This window comes from Amphiura filiformis, chromosome 17, assembly GCF_039555335.1.
Source record: "Amphiura filiformis chromosome 17, Afil_fr2py, whole genome shotgun sequence".
In the NCBI taxonomy this organism is placed as follows: Eukaryota; Metazoa; Echinodermata; class Ophiuroidea; order Amphilepidida; family Amphiuridae; genus Amphiura; species Amphiura filiformis.
Window position 1 is genome coordinate 33,651,941 of NC_092644.1, and position 21,612 is coordinate 33,673,552.

Sequence of the window (21,612 nt, forward strand, 5' to 3'; positions counted from 1 at the left end):
TAAATAGTCTTCCACGTACACTTAATCATGGTTTTCATGGAAGAAAGGCCCAACTCCATGGAGTTGGGCCCTTCTTCCACAAATATTGGGTTAAAGAGGAATTTCTGTTCCTCCATGAAATCCGCTTTTCACTACAATAAACTTTCTTGCTAACATATTACATGCTTCTACTTGTGCAATTAATGGATAATTACCAAATTTCTGTAGCTATTTATAACACATCTGCTTACGGAACTACCGCTTGCAGTCTATTAGTGGAAGAAGGGCCCAACTCCAGCTCGTATTAAGACATGTACCGTTGCCATGGAAACATCATATATGATTTTGAATGTATGTAATAATGTATGGCCATGTATTAAAGGTTCCTGAAGATGAAAACATTCTGTCTATAAAACTTTTCCAAATATTAAGTTTTTTCTTAATATCTCAAAAACAGTTTTGATGGAGTTGGGCCCTTCTTCCACTCAGGTATTCAATTGTATAACAGAAGTATTATGCCCCAACAAGTTCCTTCTCTTACACTAAACCATTACCATAACTTACTGCAAGTTAAGCTGCCAGCATTAAAAACCTTGAAATATACCAATTTACATAAATTTTATTATTTTTAAGCTTGTACATCCATACCTGGCCTTGCACAGGATTAAAATTGGCTACATGGACCACATAAAGTCTGCACAAAAAGTAACGCAGATGTTATAAATACTCAATAGCTTCTAGAATTATGAATTGTATTCACAATTTTTTAACAGTTTTAAGTAATTTGACCTCTGATGACCCCTTGGTGACCTTGACCCACTAACCAATACAAACTTGTCCTGTCTGGGATCAAGATGCACCCACCCACCAAGTTTGAGGAACGTGTGATAGTCTCCGAGAAAATAGGTGATGTTAAGAGGCTGTGCAATAATCATGAGCCCCCTCCGGGCCGGGAAGGCCAAAAATCGCCCCAATCTGTTCACAAGGTTGTTTGCTTGATAATCATAAAATATTCATAAATTATGCAAATAAGGTATGTAATTAGCATATTTAAAAGTTTTGAAGCACATTTTACACTGTAACTCAGAATACAATTTAGGATTTACAGCTCATTCGTGCTGTATGGTCACATATATCCCTTATAGCTGGCACAATATGTAAAAGTTAAGCTGCTGCGATAATGAAGGAACATAAACATTGGTTTACTGTTCTGGAATTAGAGCTCTGATATCTGGATGACTTGTGAGGATATGTTCCTTCATTATCGCAGTGTAAAACGCTAAATTTGGGTTGCTACCATTAGTATTCTTTACTCCCTCAAATCTGCGTCCAAGAATGTTGCATTTGTGGTGAAGCTGTTCCCCCCCCCCTGATCTGCAAACTTTCCCAACCCAAACCCAACCCTCTTCATAAATGGCACCACATGCTTGTATAGTAGGTGCAGTTTTGGCGTAAACCGCTTCTTTGGCCATTTGTGCTTTATGTGGTTGATCAATAAGTCTATGTTCCTTTCTGTGAAAATAGAGCAAATAATGGACATTATATATAAGCTGTTATTGATATAGTACAAAATTGAGTGCCTGAATGAATTTTCCCCACAAAACTTTCCCCCCCCCCCACAGATTGCCCACCACTATCATCTTGTCAGCCTTAAAAACCACAAAACACAAAAATGTCAACCTTTTGCAGCAATTTTACACAATTTGTTTATTTATTTGATTTTGCACCCTGAAATTCATTTTGCCCTCCAATGCCCTCCAGCCATTGTATATCATTTGGTTATATAAAATATGTTTGTGAAGATATTCATCCAGGTAGTAAACAATTATAATATTTGTAAATCTAGGCAATTGGACTCACTATTTTTGAGTGCAAAAATTCAAAAACAGCTTTGACCATTCAACTATTTCCTGCCAGATGATCAGTATAGGGCTGATGATGTGTTCAGGATTGGAGGTGAAAATTTCCCACTCAAAAAAAGGTCAGTTTTAGAATCAATATTATTATTATAATATATTGCATTAGTTTTGTCAATTAAACCTGCATATTATAAAAGGAGATCGGTTGTAGTTAATCAGAAATCCATTTTCATTTCAACACATATGACAGAATAAGTGCAGATCATATTCACTCAGTCTGGTAAGCACATACCTTCCACACCCACCCATCCACATCCCAACTCATACAATCTGAAAAAAGCTGCATAATAATGGTATTATATAAATTAATATTCTCACCAAGTTCATGAATTTCCTCTGCTGTTACTGGGTTTGCTGTGCTGTAGATGGCATGGCAGGCAGAAAACTTCTCAAAGAGAAGCATGTAACGCATCTTTATTGCACTTGCTCTATCGTCCAGTTCCAGAGATGTTGTGAGTTTCCTTGTTTCCTCTACAATGCAGTCAAGAACTTTCTCATAGTTGTCAGCCTGTAATATTACAATGAATAGTGCAATTGTAATATTTGAAGTATGAAATGGGGTATTCATGTACATGTATGTGTAAAATTTGATGCTGCATCCTTTTTTTTAAAGATCTGAACCATGCCTCTACTGGACGGGTGCAGCCTGTCACTCAGAAGACCTGCAGAAACACATTATTCAGAGGAGCCGCTAGTCAGAATTTTCTGAGTAGCGGGCCTTCTGAATAACGGACTTTCTGAATAGTGGACTCTTTGTTGTATGTTATATAAAAGTCCTGTTAGCTGTTACTCATTTTTTTATTAGCGGATTATCTGGCTAGCAGGCTGTATCCGTTACCCAGAAGACCCGCTACTCAGAATGACCACTATTCAGAATTCTGTGGGCTGTTTTAATCATTTGAAAGTCTCTGACCCCAACCCTTCTGAGAACTTCAATTCTGAGTGGCGGGTTGTCTGAATAGGCCTGTTAACCAGAAGGCCCGCTACTCAGAAAATATTATAATATTAGTAGCGGGCCTTCTGATTAACAGCCTTCTGATTAGCGGGTCTTCTGGTTAGTGGTCATTTTAAATGAAAACATGCCCGCTATTCAGAATTCTGATAAGCCTTCTGGGTGACTGATTTTCTGAATAGGGGGCCGCTTTCTTAGTAGCGGATCTTCTGAGTGACTGTCCCCCCCGCCCTCAACTTGACAGTGATGTATTTTCCATTTTGTGATGTTAAATCTTCAGTTACATAAAATTCCTTGTGAATAACCTCCAGGTAAGTAGAATATTTTATAGATAAATGAGTATTTGAGAGAGAAATTCGACTCAATATTGCATGCACACTCAAAACCTATATCATATTCAATAAAGAATTTCTGCAAATCTGCTTTTATTTTTTAACAATTGAAGCAAATACTAAAAATGTCTGAAAATTTGAACAATATATCTGCAACACATTTCCCTTCTGGAAAAAATAATAAAACGGGCAAGATGCAAATGCACTTTGCACAGCTAGTTGCTATACTATGGATATTTGTCTACAAGCGGCTTTTCTACTTGGCTATGAAATTATATAATTTTATAATAACATTCACTCACTTTCAAACATTTGTCCACATGGTTGCCGTTGAAAATCCCACCGAAGTAAGCTTGCCTCCGCACCTTAAAACTGGCAAGGGTTGTATCCAATTTCTGCAGTAGTGGATTTGATGTTGTTGATAGTTTGTGCTTCTTCCGAATTCCATCTGCTTCATCATCCTACATGCAGAGAAATAAAAATCAAGTATTGGGAAATATCAAGCAGCAGCCTTACATTTTGGAATTAAAAAGATTGCAATTGTCATATGCACATAACTACATGTACAGTTGGAACTTATTTTTAAAGTTAACTTGGCTTTAATTTACAGCTATGTTGATCACACCACATACTTTAATTATCCAAATTGGTATATATACCGGTAGCTTTATAAATAAGGGATTGATTTCCCCTGGTTACTTTTGCTTTTTGAGCTTTCTATAGGTAGGTGTATGCAGAAATAGAAGGATAGGGGGACGTTGCTGGTTGTTAACAAGCCTGTCCCTACATAATTTCCTTTAAAATAATTTTAAATCACACTTGGTTACCAATTGCTTTGCCCTCTTGTGCAAATCTTCAACTTCCTTCATTTGCTGATCACTTGGCTCAGTTGGATGAAACAATGCCTGAGACATTTGCTGAAACTCAATATCCACAGCTTGGTCTCGTAATTCATCTGCCAGTGTTCTTTTCTCCTGTACTTCTTCCATGCAATCCTTGACAACTTGAATATAATCTGAGAATTTTCCATTTGTGGTTGATGTTGGCTACAAGATAATGGAAACATTAAAAATCTAATTTAGTTAAGGTATATTTTGTTGATTGGTTTTAGAAACATGAAGATTATTTTTAAAACAGATCTCCCTTTTACAACATTAGGCCAAAAATAAAGTAGTTTGTGTGTCCTCCGCCCCCCGCTCCTCAGATCAAGGCCTGACCAATATTGGTTTTTTTTTCTGGTTTTTTTATAAAAATAAGTAAACTTCAATTTTTTTCAGATTTGGAGTATCTCTGGAACTAGCTAGAGCTGAGCTAAATACTAAGATTTGTCATGGTTGAAAGTAAAAAAGCCCCCCAAAAACATTTTGTGTCTTCAATATGCAAAGTTATAACTTGTGTTCATGTCATAGTCTATTATTTTTAATGACTTCAAAATACATTGGATTTGAAATCATTAAAATCTATGACATGAACACAAATTATAACTTTAATTGCATATTAAATTTAAAAAATGGGTTTTTTTAATGATTGTAACATTTAGCTCTAGCTAGGTCCAGGAATACTCCAAATCCGGGAAAAAAGTAACCAAAAAAGAAAATCCGCCCGCCCACACGTCCTCTTTCAAAGCTGTGGAGGACAAACAAACAATTAGTTTTTTTGGCCTTAAGTTCTCTCCACTTTATTACTCTAATTATGCACCATTCATTAGCATCCATAAATACCAAGGTGGTTCTCAAACAACTAGTCTTTCGTGATCGCCATCCTTATCTCACGATTATTAACCCTCATCATCACCTCTTACCCCACCACCCTAACCCATTACATCACCACCCACTTTTGTCACACATGACCTTTGTTAATGCTAAGTGCAACATTAATATTGTGTGTGTATAAAGATTGCTCACATTGGTCATTATCTGCTTGTTTATTTGACTCGATCAATTTAGATTGTCATTTAGGATACACAATCATGCAGGCATCCATTCTGAGTGATATAAGCCCCACAAAATGTTTTTGGTAAAACTGTTTTCTGTTCACACCTAAGTTTCTATCCAGTCCAGGCCCATACGCAGGCGATGCACCATCCAAATTTGGAAAAGTATACAAAAAGTCCCAAAATTTTGGGTTTTTTACACTTTTTGGACAAATAAGTTGTTTTTTTACAATTTTTTGTCCAAATTTTAGAAAGTCCACTTTCCACAAAATTGCCCCCTTGGTAAAAAGTCCACTTTTTCAAAATCAGCACACCCCAAATGAAATCCTGAATGAAATATCTCCCAAATGAAATCCAGGCATACAATCATACCATGTCAGCAAGTTCATCAGCTATCGCTTCTCCTAAACATTGGACATCCCGTACCAGCATATCGAAGAAGGTCTGCCATAATCCAAGGGATATATGCAGTGCTGGAGGGCACACCTGCAATAATACATTTTAAAGTATGAAGATTGTGATATTTAATTATGTTATGTACATTTAGGTCGTGTTCTCACTACAGACATGGGGTCTCGTACCTAGGTCCGAGTCCACATACAAGTGGACTGAGTCCACATTGATTTCGCGTTCTGACTAACACCAAAATGTGATGTGGATCGACTCCACTTACCCGGATGTTAATATAATATTAAGCGCTTCAATGCTCCAATGCATGACCATAACGTCACAAATTCTGTTCCAATGCATGTTTTGAGCCGAACTCACAGCACAAATCAAACTTTACTATACTATCAATTTGGAAAGATCATCTTTTTTTTACAAGCCCCCTGAATGATCCCTTTGTCAAATGCAAAAATTGATTCTTTAATTAATGAAAATGCTGGTTAAATATTATCTTACCTTTTCAATGGGAATATTGAAAAATGGTTTCTCAAAGACGCTGTGGTGCTTCTGTTTGGCTTGAACTGTATTTCCATTGGCCTCCACAGCTTCAGAGTCTTCAATAATCTGTGCTAGTGTGCGGCTTGGGTAGGTTTCCGTATTGTTGATGTTTTCTTTTCTTACTGTGCAACAGAAGCATGGGTAAGTAGCTGCGAAACAAAATACAAATTTAGTGTAATGAATTAACACCTTCAATGTCCTTCATAAAATGTTTATTTACAACTTAAAATAGTAATACAAAATACCAGTTTCAGATTCTAACCTGAATTCATAGTTTTTTGAGTCGGAGTCCAAATTCACAAATTTTTTACTTATTTTCAGCCTGTTTTTGGACTTTTAGACCTGCATTCATTTACCTTTTCAGGTTATTCTCACTGGTGACCCTCAATAAGATGCCTGGGGGCACTTAACTTTGAAAGTTACAGAGATGTGCGGACAGTGTTTCTAAGCTAGGGGTCTTTCAGTGAGATCTTAGACACATAAAACGGGGGTGTTTCCGTGAGACTGAGGAAATTCTGACCAGAAAAGGGGTGAGACTGGATACATTTTTGATTAAGATATAAAAGTTGATACATTTTGATACCAATTTATTTGAAAAAAAGGGGTTCTTTTGGAGACAGGAAAACAAAAAAGGGGGTCATTGGGTGAGAGGGAGTTCAGTAAAACAAAAAAGGGGGTCATTGGGTGAGAGGGAGTTGAAAATGGGGGTCAATGTGGCTGCACATCCCCGTTTTTCAGCACCGAATGTTGATGTGTCTAATGCACATACATCCCAACACTATCACCCTATCACACAATCATCTCAACCAAACCAACCACTATCAGCACAAGTACATTCTGTAAATTTTACTCAACAAGTAATACATAGTTACAATGTATTAACATAAGAAAAGTATACTACTTTTTAGTGGTTTTAAAATCATGTTAAACTGCCTTACCAGAGGCTCCTTGAAGGCCCAGAAATTTTCTTATAATCTCATAGTCCCCACACATGTAAACTTCGAATCCCATACCTCTGTGAAAATAAATAAAAGTAACAAAATTGGATAAAATGGGTACTAGAAATACATGTTTCAAATAGCTCATTTTAATTTTCATTCAATCAGAAATGTTTTGCAATATTGAGTAAAAGTTAGCTCACACTCACATATAGAAAGGAAAAGGGTTCAATATGTGAGATTACATGACTCAATTGTACCAATTGTTTGTCATAATCAGGGTCATAACCCGGGGTACTCAAGTTTGGTTTTGGTAGGGACGTGCTGCTGAGATTTTGGAAGTAGACCCATAAATATACCAATTATTCAAGAAATTTGGACCCATTGATATACCAAAAGTCAAAATTTTCGGCCGAATTTACCCAAAATTGTCTTAGTTTTTACAAATTTTCCCAAACTTTTGGGAAAATTTTGAAAATGTTGGCTAGATTAAGGAAAAATTGGGCTGTTTTCCAAAAAAATTGAGAAAATTTTGAAAAAAAGGACCCATTCTTATACCAAAATAGGCTTCGAGATTGAAAAAGGGGTCATTGAGATACCAGAAGGCTGAAAAGGCTACCCATGGTTGCGGCACGTCCCAGTATGGTCATTTGTACTGAGTACCCCCGGTCATAACTCAATAACTCCAATACATATAATTGTTACCAGCATGTGCATGGCTTCCTTGACTCATTTCCTATAAGATCAATATGTTAATAGTATGGATCAAAATAACCAAAACTCAAAAAATATGAACTGAAGGATCTGACTCCCATTAAACATGTTAAAGCTGGTGATTTTCATTCATAATATTGTTTGACCCAAATGCACAGAAAACCTGTAGAACTGCCCTTGTCATTACTTAATATTTCTTAAATATTTTGTGAATAATAAGAAATTAAAAGGTGACCAAAATCAAACATGAATTATCAAGTTTACCTCCATGTCTCTGACTCTAACTTGTTCACTTGTTCAACAAATCTATCCAATGCTATGTGCAAGTTAGCCTGCGTTTCCGGAGCTTCAAACATACTAAATATAGTTGTTGCGTTGCACGAATTGGTGTTATCGACATTGATGATATTGTAGTACGCTTTGGTTGTACCGCCACCATGATCTGCTCCAATCTTCACAAGTATGCGATCAGTGGGATGATGGTCCCAGGTCAGCATGTTGTTGCTGTTTGGAAAAAAAGAAAAGCATTACACAGTCAAATGGTTAAGTTACACTGGAGATTCACCCGTCGCCGGCTAATCCCTTGGATCTTGTTTCAACTTATTAAAGATTCGTCCATCTATTGCGGGCAAATCCCTTGGATCTGGTTTCGACCTATCGTCTGTTTTGATAAAAGAAAAGCATCTGCGTCAAGATGTGCACTACATATTATAGTATTAAAATATTCAAATGTGTGACAAACTGGTCAAAAAAAGTAGAGACTTGAGACCTGAAGTCAGCAACAGGTAAGGTAAAGCCATGGACTTATCATGACCATAGCATCAAACATGTCTTTTCTAATTTCTTGACAAAGTTCACTTTTTCAATAGCTATTTTCAATTCATATATAACTGGTCAAAATCAAAATATTCTGTTAATTTCTGTTACCTGTCAAGACGATCCAATGTGTACTTAATATGGCTGATTATGTCAGGTATGTACACCATGGGTGCTTCCTTGCATAAGCTTGACCCGTCTTCTTGTTTGAAGATAAAGGGGAGCATGGTGGACTGTAGATGGGCTGGTTCCAAAAGCAGACCCATCTGTACCCGCGTTGCTGTCTCGCCTGCCATTTTAATGTTATACAACTTAAGCCACCTGCATATGGATGTGAAAGACAAAACACAGCTGTGTGAGCAGTTATATATAACAATTAAAACACAATTAAACTTATAATTTCATTCATATTAATCAGTGTTCGATTTACCTCAGTAGCATGTAGAGGATCAAAATGCTCCCCATTTAGTTTAGGCTTGTAATTATATGCATAGCTCAGATGTATGAGAGACCAGATATTTATCTGTTTTCAGAATATTTTTTTTTCAACTTCCAGATATTTTTGTACACTTATTGTGTACAAAAATATGTATGGTTTAAATAATTTCAGATTTTTTAGTTAAAAACAGATATTTTTTCACAGACCTACTCTCAGGTCTGATACTCGACCACTTGATATCATTGAATTGTATATCAACAAAGGCGAGGGACCGGGGGGCAATCATGTATGAAAGTTGTAAACATCCATGTGAATTAACTTTCAAAAAGCGAGAATGTCAACATTTTGTCAAACTAAACCTAAACGAGGGTTTTAATCAAACAAAAAAGCGAGGAATTGGTTTGAAATTTGCCCTTAAACAAGGAGAGACATTATAAATACACCAAAATTAATGGTAAAAGTTAATTGATATATAATACAATGATTTACATTACTTGATGACCTACTTCTTTAAGCGTCTCATGTGTCGCCATGACCATCCCAAGGCCGCCTTCATGGCCAGCTCATGACCATTTGGTATCTTAATTCTTGGTATTATCTGCTCCCTTAGCTCCTTACGTGACTGAATGTACAAAGTCATTTGGAAACGTCCTTCAGCAATGCCACCGCTGATGATTCTGGTGGACCTATCGATAATCTGGTTTCTTGATTGTATGGTTCGTTTACTTGCTCTGGATGATGTTATTCGTGGTATCACCGCCTTTGTCATGGATAGTTTCTAGATTGTACAGACAGAAAATGTGTTACATTTTATTACCTGGAGAGACTTGATCATGTCTCACCTCCTTTTTCTTCCAAATTGACGGTAATAACTCTTGTAGTGAGGGATCAACATTTAATCACAAATTGCCTCAGGCAAAACTCACATCCTGGGAACCAAATACCACACAAAGTTATTTTGATGTAACGCATTGACCCATGTGTGCCATACTACCTCTAGCTACATTATAATGACAGCCTGGTGGTGTGTAGACTCCTTGACAGATACCAACCTCAGGAGGGAACTTAATTTTTGATCAATATTCTCGTCATGTAGTGAAACGTAATGAAAGGTATTTAAGGTACCCTGGAGATTGTCATTTCCATTGCAGGCAGATCCCTCAGATCTAAGTAAACAGGGAAAGAAGAACCATGTATAATTTGCACACTAGAACAATTAAACTGAAAAATGAAATTTAAGTATATTTTTAAAGTTGAACTATAGGTTTCTTCATACTGTACTTCAAAGAAAATATAAATATGTCACAATTTGAGATGATTCATCTATATAGAAAAATTATTTAATTTGTGTACATTATGGAACATACACAGATAATATCGCTAATATGGCGGCTTCATGTGCTAGTATACTTTTGTGTCATGTTATTTGCATATTTATGAATATTAATGAGTTCATTTGCATTTTTTGCCTACATTGTCATTAATCCACTCCCCGACTTACATGCATGCACCGGTCAAGTTCAAACTCAGTCTTTTAATAGTAGGCCTATTCTTTATATTTACCAACCTTTTTTGTGGGGGCACCTTAATGACAAACTGCGTAATTCTAGTTCAACCTTAATAGTTTTAAATTATTCACACAATGTTTTCAATTTATATTACCGGTCCACCTGTTGGAAGTTGAATACATCCATCCTTTGCTTCTTTCAGCATGTCTTTCACAATAAAACTGGCTATTTTTTGCAGTTTGTTGCTGACAACATCGTTACAAGAGGGCTGTATTGATAGTAACACATCACAGGCATTCTCAACCTCTGCAGCAACTGAATGCTCATCTTTCCTTGCTTTGACTTTCAAAGCTGCCACTGTCTGCTTCTTCTTTGGCCTTCCTCCAATGGCCTGCTTTCTGCAATTAAAAAGATACTGACACTTTGCCATATTTATATATTTTATTCATAACCTCCGCGTATTACGCCATATGTGCGTCCCAATTAAAATGCTCGTTAGATGATATACGCACACCGGCGCGGAGGTTATTGATATCCATCAATGACCTCCACAGATGCTAATGACTTCCCAGCGTAGTGCGCATCTGTTGCGCCGAACTCTATACTGCGCACGCAACTACCATATTTGCACATGGCGTGATTGCGCAGTGCTGTAATTGGTAAGTCCGTTTTAGCCTGTTCGACTTTTTGAAGGGCGATTTAATTTGTTTTGATAAAATTTGTATTTTCATCAAATTTCGGAGAATAAAATCTTGAGATTTGGTTGAGTGATGAGTTAAAAGTGACGGTTATGAATTCGGTTAATAACTTTGCATCATATATCGGGCATTGTGAAAAATCTAAACATTTTGCTTTGGACCTCGGAATATCCTCGGGGCTGCGCCTCGGGATATTCCTCGGTTCCAAAGGCAAAATGTTTAGATTTTTCATAATGCCCTCCAAATAACCGATGCGCGCAGTTATTAACCTCTAATTGTAGCTTGGTTTCGACCTATCAAATGATCCCGATATACAGGCCATGCCAACTTATAATCAGCACCGGTTAAGGTACCCCAGAGATTCACCCGTCCTTTGCGGGCAAATCCATTTGGATCTTGTTTCGACCTATCAAATAGCACCAGTTAAGGTACCCCAGAGATTCGCCCGTCCATTGCGGGCAAATCCATTGGATTTTGTTTCGACCTGTAAAATAGCACCAGTTAAGGTACCCTGGAGATTCTCCTTTTCATATCGGGCAAATCCATTGGATTTTGTTTTGATCTGTAAAATAGCACCAGAGATTCGCCCGTCCATTGCGGGCAAATCCATTGGATCTTGTTTTCGACCTGTAAAATAGGAGATTCTCCTGTCTATTTCGGGCAAATCCATTGGATTTTGTTTCGACCTGTATAATAGCACCAGTTAAGGTACCCTGGAGATTCTCCTTTCCATTTCGGGCAAATCCATTGGATTTTGTATTGATCTGTAAAATAGCACCAGTTAAGGTACCCTAGAGATTCGCCCGTCCATTGTGGGCAAATCCATTGGATCTTGTTTTCGACCTATAAAATAGGAGATTCTCCTGTCTATTTCGGGCAAATCCATTGGATTTTGTTTCACCTGTATAATAGCACCAGTTAAGGTACGCTGGAGATTCTCCTGTCTATTTCGGGCAAATCCATTGGATTTTGTTTCGACCTGTATAATAGCACCAGTTAAGGTACCCTGGAGATTCTCCTTTCCATTTCGGGCAAATCCATTGGATTTTGTTTTGATCTGTAAAATAGCACCAGTTAAGGTACCCCAGAGATTCGCCCGTCCATTGCGGGCTAATCCATTGGATCTTGTTTTCGACCTATAAAATAGGAGATTCTCCTGTCTATTTCGGGCAAATCCATTGGATTTTGTTTCGACCTGTATAATAGCACCAGTTAAGGTACGCTGGAGATTCTCCTGTCTATTTCGGGCAAATCCATTGGATTTTGTTTCGACCTGTATAATAGCACCAGTTAAGGTACCCTGGAGATTCTCCTTTCCATTTCGGGCAAATCCATTGGATTTTGTTTCGACCTGTAAAATAGCACCAGTTAAGGTACCCTGGAGATTCTCCTGTCTATTTCGGGCAAATCCATTGGATTTTGTTTCGACCTGTATAATAGCACCAGTTAAGGTACGCTGGAGATTCTCCTTTCCATTTCGGGCAAATCCATTGGATTTTGTTTTGATCTGTAAAATAGCACCAGAGATTCGCCCGTCCATTGCGGGCAAATCCATTGGATCTTGTTTTCGACCTGTAAAATAGGAGATTCTCCTGTCTATTTCGGCAAATCCATTGGATTTTGTTTCACCTGTATAATAGCACCAGTTAAGGTACCCTGGAGATTCTCCTGTCTATTTCGGGCAAATCCATTGGATCTTGTTTTCGACCTATAAAATAGGCGATTCTCCTGTCTATTTCGGGCAAATCCATTGGATTTTGTTTCGACCTGTATAATAGCACCAGTTAAGGTACCCTGGAGATTCTCCTTTCTATTTTGGGCAAATCCATTGGATTTTGTTTTGATCTGTAAAATAGCACCAGTAAAGGTACCCCAGAGATTCGCCCGTCCATTGCGGGCAAATCCATTGGATTTTGTTTCGACCTGTAAAATAGCACCAGTTAAGGTACCCCAGAGATTTGCCCGTCCATTGCGGGCAAATCCATTGGATCTTGTTTCGACCTATCAAATAGCACTGTTTAAGGTACCCCGGAGATTCACCCGTCTGTTACAGGCAAATCACTTGGATCTCTGTTTTTTTTCATACTCATACGGTCTGACTTTCATTACTTTTTTTCTTCTTTTTGAATCTTTTAAATAAATCATTGCACAGGAATATGTCCTTTTTAAGGACTCTTCTTGTTTCATATGGGAACTTACCTGTACATTTCACATGTTTGACATTTGACGTCATTGTGTGACTCCCAAAAATAAATTACCTCCCTTGAGCTTGTTGCCTTATACAGGTCTGCATCGCAGCACTTACACAGATGTTGGGGGTGGACGTTTGCTTCATCTCTTGAGGTGTCCACATTGTAAGTTGCCTTAATTTGTGCTGCTTTGCTCGAAGCTCTAGCACACCATGTCTTAAGTCGTTGGCCACATACACGACACATTTGCCTTACCGCATTTTGATGTTCTTCCATCGTCCTACTCCTCTCCTCGACCACTGCTGAAAAAGACATAAAACTACTAACAATGCAAATTTTACAGTGGAAATTTTTTTTAAATACCCTCTCCCTCCTCAATTCATAAAAATCCTCTGGATTAGAACGAAAATGTCAATTTTATAAGACCTAAGAGTCACTGAACCAACTATGGTATAGTAATAATTTCACTTAAATGAATACAACAGTAGATGATTCTTAATTAAGTGGGTACTACACCCCTGCCCAAGACATACATTTCATGGTATTTAAAGGCCCAAAATGTTGGGCAATCCAAAATCCTGAGCAAACCAGCTATGCGGGCGTTCGTCAAGCTATGTTTATCCAAATGAAATGTTTACAATACATGAGTAGGCTTAAATTGTATAGCCCAATAATAAAGATATGGACTGAGTATGATTAATTAAAAGAGTATAATACATACTTATCTGACATGATCAATGAGTGTTTATTTTTGTTAACCACATTATGTGATTGGGCCTAACTATATAGAACCAGAATGTGGAATCTGGATAACTCAACTTTTGAATGCTCATGGAGGTCAGTTATCTAAAGCAAGTTGAGCGAAGGTATACATGTAGGCCTACTTAGGGCTCGACCGATTATCGGATCTGATGTCATATCGACCAGATAATATAAATTTACATTTTTTTATCCTATTCTGAGGTGCTAGGATCATTCACAGTTAATTTGAAAAAAAAATTACAAAAACATTACAGTTTGTAATTTTTGTAAAATTTGTAAAATCAGATTAGACATCGACTGAAATTATATAAAAAACAGGGAAAATATGACACAACATCCAATGGGGGAGTAACACAAAATATATAAACAGAGTCAGAGTTAAAAACGAAATTATATACCGTAATCGGATATTGGATCAGTAGACATGCAATACCGGTTGAGCCCAACATTATTCATCTGATATGTTGAGTACTTGCAATGCAAATGATAAATGTAACCACCATAAAATGTAACAAGACTCCATTCTCATATTAAACCACAAGCAAAAATCATTACAGAAAAACAACAATTTTTTAAATTATAGAGAATTAGCTTAAAATACTTATATTTATAAATAACTTACGCATGTCATAATAAGCTTACCTCACTGCAGTAGTCAACTAAGCTGTTTAAAATTTATACATTAAATATGTCTATTTTTGAGTCTGCAACTTCCTTCCTTTTATCCACAATGTCCACGCTAACGTACATGTCATGGATGATGGACCCGCTTACTACATAATTTTGACTTGGTGTGTTAAATATGGTATAACTTATTCAATCAGCCTATTGAGAATGTTTTTTTTCATTCTCCTATGATATTAGACATTAAAGAAGGTGTATCAAATGCCCAAAACGGTGGGAAAAGTTCGGAAAGCTTTGAAAACACACACCGCCGGTACTGCATATTTGCATACGATCCAACACAATACAGTCGATAGGAAAACGGGTACAGAATTTACGTGGTAAGAAATGCACAATTTCACAAAATATTCATTACTGGCGATTAAACCAAACTACTTTTAAGAAAATAGAGGATCAAAAGATTACTTTTGATTAAAAAATGTAATGGTTCTTGACAAGGCGGTAGAGGAAGCACCTCTGCGCACTTGTTCTCGCTGGGATAAGAGGGATTATAATCTCCTAATCGATCTTGACATCATCGCACCATCCAGATTTTATCTCGATGATCGCACCTCCTCATCCTACTTCAGTCATGCAGTTGATCAATATTAGCCCGGGCACCTACATGTGCATGCACTGACGATGTGCTATGACCCCGGCCTATGATGACAAGTAGAACAAAGAAAGCAAGCAAGAACAAACGAAAGAAAGAAGAAACTTGATTATTACAAATTTAAAATTACAATGTTATTGCAGAACTTTTATTATAAACTATTGAAGTATTGATGACATTTAAAAGACTGACTCTCAACTCAGAGTAAAATAGATACAAAGGCTATATCAATAAGGCCTAAAAAATGAAAAAAAAAAAGAAGAAAAATTTAATTTAAAAAAAAAGAAAAAAAAAAAAAGAAGAAAATATCCAAGGTTTTTATCAAACGCAATTTACAGCTTTAAAAGTTGCACTGGTAACTTTTTATCACAAAGAATGCCCTTGGATATACTAAAAAAATAATAAAAATCCCTACTACCTAGGCCTACACTATTTTTTTTTCATGTTTAATACGCCAAACAAACGTTTTTTTAGGCCTATAAATAATATCAATTATGATTTATAGATCTCTTCTCAGTTTATATAAAAATAATGAAGTGTTTTAATAAAGTAGGCCTACATATACTAGGCCTATTAGGCCCCTAACAGTCAATTTTGAGTTTCCCGTCACATAATTTCTGAACGCAAGTGAGGTAACTTTTTCATTATTCATTATTCATTATTTGTCTGCCTTTCATTATATGACCAACACGCATGTAAAATGTGTTGTTATTTGCTGCTCACGCACTTGAAGATGGATGTTTCGCCCAAATGAGATTCAAAAGTATACTACAAAGAGTCTGCAAGGTTGACAGCAAAATGTATGTTTTGATTTTGATTTTTCCACAAAAAATAAAGGGATATTCATAATTTTTTTTGCAAATATAACCAGTTTTCATTGGTATTTTTTGGAAAATCACAATAATGAATTCAAGTGAGGGTCAGAAAATGAAGTGAGGGCGGGTGACGGGAAACTCAAAATCGACTTTCCTTGGCCTTTTAATATCAAAATATATCAAAATAATAAAGTTAAACACTACGCATGTGTAAAGCCAAGACAGCGCGGCAAGTCACTGTATTATAAGTCAATGACGTCACGGTCGTTGTCGATTGCCGATCTATTGATTAGTTGTCGGTCAGGCAATCTAAACATCGATATAGAGTGATTGGGAATTTATAATTCCTCTTATCCCAGCGAGAACAAGTGCGCAGAGGTGCTTCCTCTACCGCCTTGTTGGTTCTTGCAATAATAACACTGTTTGCAGCTTCTCATCAGCACTTACCGGTTTATTTACTATCGTCTGTCAGCAGCCATTTTTAAAGGTCACCAAGGACCTTAACCTCTTTGCCAGTCGTTGTTTGTTCTCTCGGGCGACTTACTTGCGGATTTTGCGTCATTCCAACAGCGGTGTATATCGAGAACAAGTTTTTAAGATTCCTTCAATATGTAATGCTCCTGGAGCATACCTTGTTTGCTAACCTCTAAATGATGCTATTCGTGGCATTCATTCCGTAAGGCTCCCGGATGTCGAAGGAATCTCAATGTTGCAAATTAATACAGTGACTATACTGTCTGCATGTGATATAGGACTATATAATACAAATTCAGTGACTACCGAAAATTAAGGAGAAATACTGATTTACGATGTCCGACAGTGTCTCCTGCTTTAAAACTTCAGTTAAAAATGTCATCATCGAAACATAACTCGCATATAAATATAGCCTATAAAGACGAAAACCAGCCATTACTAGGGGGCAACAACCCTTTAAAAGTTAAAATTTAATGAGGGAAGATCGAAGTACAAATCCATTTTGAACTAAAAGATTTCACCTTTACTTGTAAGCGCAACACATTTACGCATCAAATTGAAAGGGGGAAGTCTTAAAATATTACCTTTAATGACAGCAAATATTCTTAAAATGAATAACCTTTGCTTCACAATAAACCCAACGAAAGATTTTTAAAACACCGCAATCCTTTCACACTATAAAATCAATGTTGAAATCTGCGCTGTTAAGTAGGTATACTTGTAAATCTGTGCAATTTTAAACGTCCCCCTAGCTCGATCGTTTGACTTGACGTGTATATTTTCTACGCCCTTAATGACAATTTAATAGTTGTCTAATTACGGGGATACAAGCCGATGTTATACAGGCGTCAAACAAGTCAAAAGCGGCTCTCTGATATGTTTTCCCCCAAACACTCGTGTCTAAGGCTAAAGATACGACATACGGGGATGTTGACACACGCATTAGAAAACCATTTCTCGTGTAAACTACTAGTAACAGTTACCTCTCGCCTGGCGCTGTGTTTTACTTCAGATTAGATTTTCAAGAACAATTACGTTCGTATAAAGGAGCCAGTCGCTGTTTATTTTTCTTGAGGCCTTTTTTTTTGTAAGTACGCACAAAAGGCAAATATTATTTTAAATGTGGACTACGTGTGTCGGTTTAGAAAGATGCTAAATAGCTCGATATTTGTTGCATAAAAGCGATACTTAGAATATCATTGTCCGTAACAAACTTTAGACAAATAAAGACCAAGAGGCTCTTGAAAGATACGTCCGGATCAGCGAAACGCCCAAGTTATTTTTGTATAATATAACAAGAATCCCCCGCCCAAGTTATCTTTGCATATTAAACAATTTATACAGCTTGGATGAAATCTAGATGCTTGATATTTCTTTGCTCAAAACATGTAGCGTGTTGTTACATTTTTGTCCTTGCATCCTATCTTGCGCGCGCGCGAAACAGAAGAAAAAGGCTAGAAAAGAGTAGAAAAATACAAAATCAAATTACAGCAGAAGGCTCGGAGACTATTTTGAGATGATTAGATTATGTGGTGGTCTAGGCGGCGTGCGAAATGCAATTTCCCTGTGTGTAATCGTGGCCCCGTAGAATCATTCTGCCGGTTCAACCCGTTACAGAAACGTCGTTAAGTCGCACCGAATGACAACAATATCTACCTTCCTAAGGTCAATAGTCTTGGCGGATTCTTTAATACTGCCAATGGGGCTATAGAGTCAAGCAAAAATATTAAAACCAGATATGATCAAACTTTTGATTTTTGTGTATTATCATTGCAAAAAAAAATCGAATAGAAAATTGCTTTTTTAATGCTATACAAAAAAATACGTACATCGCAATCTATTGTTATGATACAACGCATCTTCGCCAGCATATAGATTCAACTGTATAGTATGTTCCCCGTTTGTACTATAGTAAGTATAGTTTTATAGCCTCAGGTCGACAAGAAGTCGATGTTATTTTCGTTAAAAGTCGCTCTGGTTTTTAACACTTTACCTCTTTATTACATAGTGTTAGTATTTTATTTCCCTCCGGCAGCCTCATGGCGCAAGAGACGAGATGACATGATTTCCTGTGATTACACTTTGCACGGGCAAAAGGACGCCGCGAGACTCTCTTTAACGACGAATTGCCAGAGACATATAGCTACAGATATGTTGCCATATATACCTATTGAATATATAGGCCTACACTTTAACAGCAAACATGTGGCAACACGAAAGATAATATTTCTTATAATAAAATACCAAGATAAAAAATATCAATATTTTACTATTCATAAAACACAAAAGATATACTATTTTTCATAAAGGTCACATTTTATATTTTACAAAGGCATCGAACTTCATCCTTTTGTATTTTTTTATTCTCCAAAGAGTTCAATTGAAAAAGATGACTTCAGTGAATATTTTTTTAGTCCCTACATGAAGAAGATGTAGAAGATGTTACCATTCTACCATTTTTACCTTTAAAATTTATATCCAGGAGTCATTGCCTTTTAATAACGACATGTATTTTTCCAATGACTTATGGACAATTATTCCGATATTACCATTTTTTACGCCTAACTCTTTTTTAATACTATTACGATGGAATGGTCACGTAAGGTATGCTCAGGTAATGTTATCACATTCTGTAGATAACATTGTTTTCGGAAAAAAGGGTCTTGGCTGTCCTGTATGTAGAACCTGTAAGAGAGAAGGGTTCTTGAAATTTGCAAGACCCCATAATGGTTCTTTCTGGTCTTTTCAGAACCATTTTCAGATCTAAAATGGTTCTTTCTAACCTTTTCAGAACCCTTTCTGTTCTTTGTAGAACCATGGTTCAACATACAGGACATCACAAGAACCATTTTAGGTTCTACTTATTACCGGTTTTTAAGAGTGAAGCCTGTACCATTTACATTGCTATCTTCAGAAGATAGAAAACAGTGGCTCCAGAACGGGTGGGTGGGGGTCATTAAGGTGGAAATGGGCCAAGTGCCATAGGGCAGCTCCAATCCTGTAGGCTTCATATAAATGGCATCCAATATTTAAAATCTTCCGCAGCTTATATGGGGAATATGATGTTGTTGTCTTCCGTAGATAACATTGATGATTTTGTAAATAGGTATATAGTAAGTATCTAAAATTATAATTGTAAAAGTAAGTTTTGCAACGAATTAACTACATATTGTTTACCCGTTTGGAATTTGGGACCTGGATCTGGGTGCTATGGTTGATTGTAGTTTGATCAGAGTATGCGCTTTAGGAATGTAGATTGTTTGAATCCATAGAGCGATTTGGCCTATAAAAATATGCATTTTAATTAATTTAATGTAGCCACCTATAGGAGTAGTGCTATTTTGTAATAATAATTAATTTATATTATTTATATTGCTATCTTCAGTAGATAGCAGCCTCAAAATTCAAGAGGAGAAAAATAACATATTAAAAACAAAACATATTTAGATGGGGAAACTTAAACTTAAGCTTAAACATAAAATGGAGTGAAAATCCTTAAGCTTTTTAAATGTTACGTTAACACATTAAGCTTGAACATCTGACAATAATTGTGATCATTTATGTTACTTTATATCTTCTCTTACGACTGTGAATTTACTGCTTTATACAGATGATGAGCCTTTGTGCTGCGTTTTACACCCATTCGTATTCCACAAAAAGATTATAACATATGGTTTACTATTTTATAGTGATAGCAATTTTTTTAATTTGCTAAAATGGTGTTATCGTTCGCCTGTATCTGCAAAGGTTTAAATCAAAGATAAAACAGAGCGAATGGTATATAGAGAATGCCAGAATGGACTGATGTGCCGTCGGAGCGAGCTATATAGCCGGCGACTGAGCTGAGCCGAGTATTGCGGGCAAATCTATTAGCTGATTGCCTAGCTACGATTTCACCTGATCGGAATACAGGACGACCTAACAAAAAAGTTCATGCACTTGTTATTTCAAAACATTATATGACACGATGGACCACAATAGCCTCATTCCAATGGCATAGTCCAATAACCTCAATTACATAATCATAGTACAACATTTGACCTCAAGTTGCAGAGTATGAGTTTTTGTACCCAAATTTTTTAAGGTCATTCAATGAATGTACAAATGTATTGGGGTTTAAGAACTGTGCCCCTGATAGATGAGCATGTTGTGGATCCTATAGTGTGAGTGGTGATATTTAGAACACTATAAATATATCTTATGTGCAAGACTATATACAAACCTCGTTTGCTTTGTGAGCAATGAAACAGACTAGACTGGGCTGAGATGAACAATTTGTTGTTTCTTGCTCATTAAAAAAGAATTTTTAAACTTTGGCGCCTTTTTACGCTTTGAAACGTGTTTTGGTAGATTATAATTACTGAAAATCCTTTAAATTAATATATAATCACACTTAAATAGCGAGAAAATAATGAACTGTATTATTTTAGATTTTAGAAACATTTATATATAATGAAACGGCTATACGAGGCAAATGTCAGGCACATCTTGATATTGAGGTACAATATAATTATACATGTACTTTTCGGTATGTTAATCTTTTGATGGTGAAAATAAGTTTTACTTGAGAATTTAATGATGGGACACATGCAGGCACAGTTTACAAATCTTTATTTCGCATATGTATGCAAAGGGTGAGTGCTCCAAACTTTTCGTATAGTATATTCTACCTTACATGGAGGCTTATAACCAATCGAACTCCAAATTTTGAGTTGAATAGCTTCAGGGAGTTGGATCTTAGAAAATGCAAAATAGGGAATTCAGGATGAGGCTATCATAGTTTTGATCATACAAACTAAAGGAAGCATGTATGAGACCTAAACTATTACTGGGAGTTAGAAAAATCTGAGGTTTTTTTAGACACCACAATCTCAAATTTGCTATGGAATGAGGATGTGAAGCTGTCAATCTGGTCGTCCACCT

The 21,612-nt window shown here is 36.5% G+C and overlaps 2 protein-coding genes across 8 annotated transcripts in view; one reads left to right on the forward strand and one right to left on the reverse strand.

Moving 5' to 3' along the window:
- Positions 1 to 21,612, forward strand: part of LOC140137669 (LIM/homeobox protein Lhx3-like) — a 101,686-nt gene that overhangs the window by 43,621 nt on the left and 36,453 nt on the right. The window lies entirely within an intron of this gene.
- LOC140137663 (uncharacterized) lies at positions 481 to 13,721 on the reverse strand. Its single transcript, XM_072159398.1, has 12 exons — positions 13,373 to 13,721; positions 10,630 to 10,873; positions 9,474 to 9,745; positions 8,640 to 8,849; positions 7,977 to 8,216; positions 6,999 to 7,075; positions 6,019 to 6,209; positions 5,488 to 5,601; positions 4,010 to 4,228; positions 3,485 to 3,643; positions 2,217 to 2,406; positions 481 to 1,491 (listed from the first exon to the last, which is right to left on the reverse strand). The coding sequence occupies exons 1-12, from the start codon at positions 13,675 to 13,677 to the stop codon at positions 1,289 to 1,291; spliced, it is 2,424 nt and encodes an 807-aa protein (XP_072015499.1). The 5' UTR covers positions 13,678 to 13,721; the 3' UTR covers positions 481 to 1,288.

Coding starts and splice junctions, on each gene's coding strand:
- LOC140137663 (XM_072159398.1), bottom strand. CDS start 13,677: ATGTCTTTTTCAGCAGTGGTCGAGGAGAGGAGTAGGACGATGGAAGAA. Junction 6,210..6,998: donor GGGCCTTCAAGGAGCCTCTG/GTAAGGCAGTTT, acceptor TTTGTTTCGCAG/CTACTTACCCATGCTTCTGT. Junction 2,407..3,484: donor ATGTGGACAAATGTTTGAAA/GTGAGTGAATGT, acceptor GTAATATTACAG/GCTGACAACTATGAGAAAGT.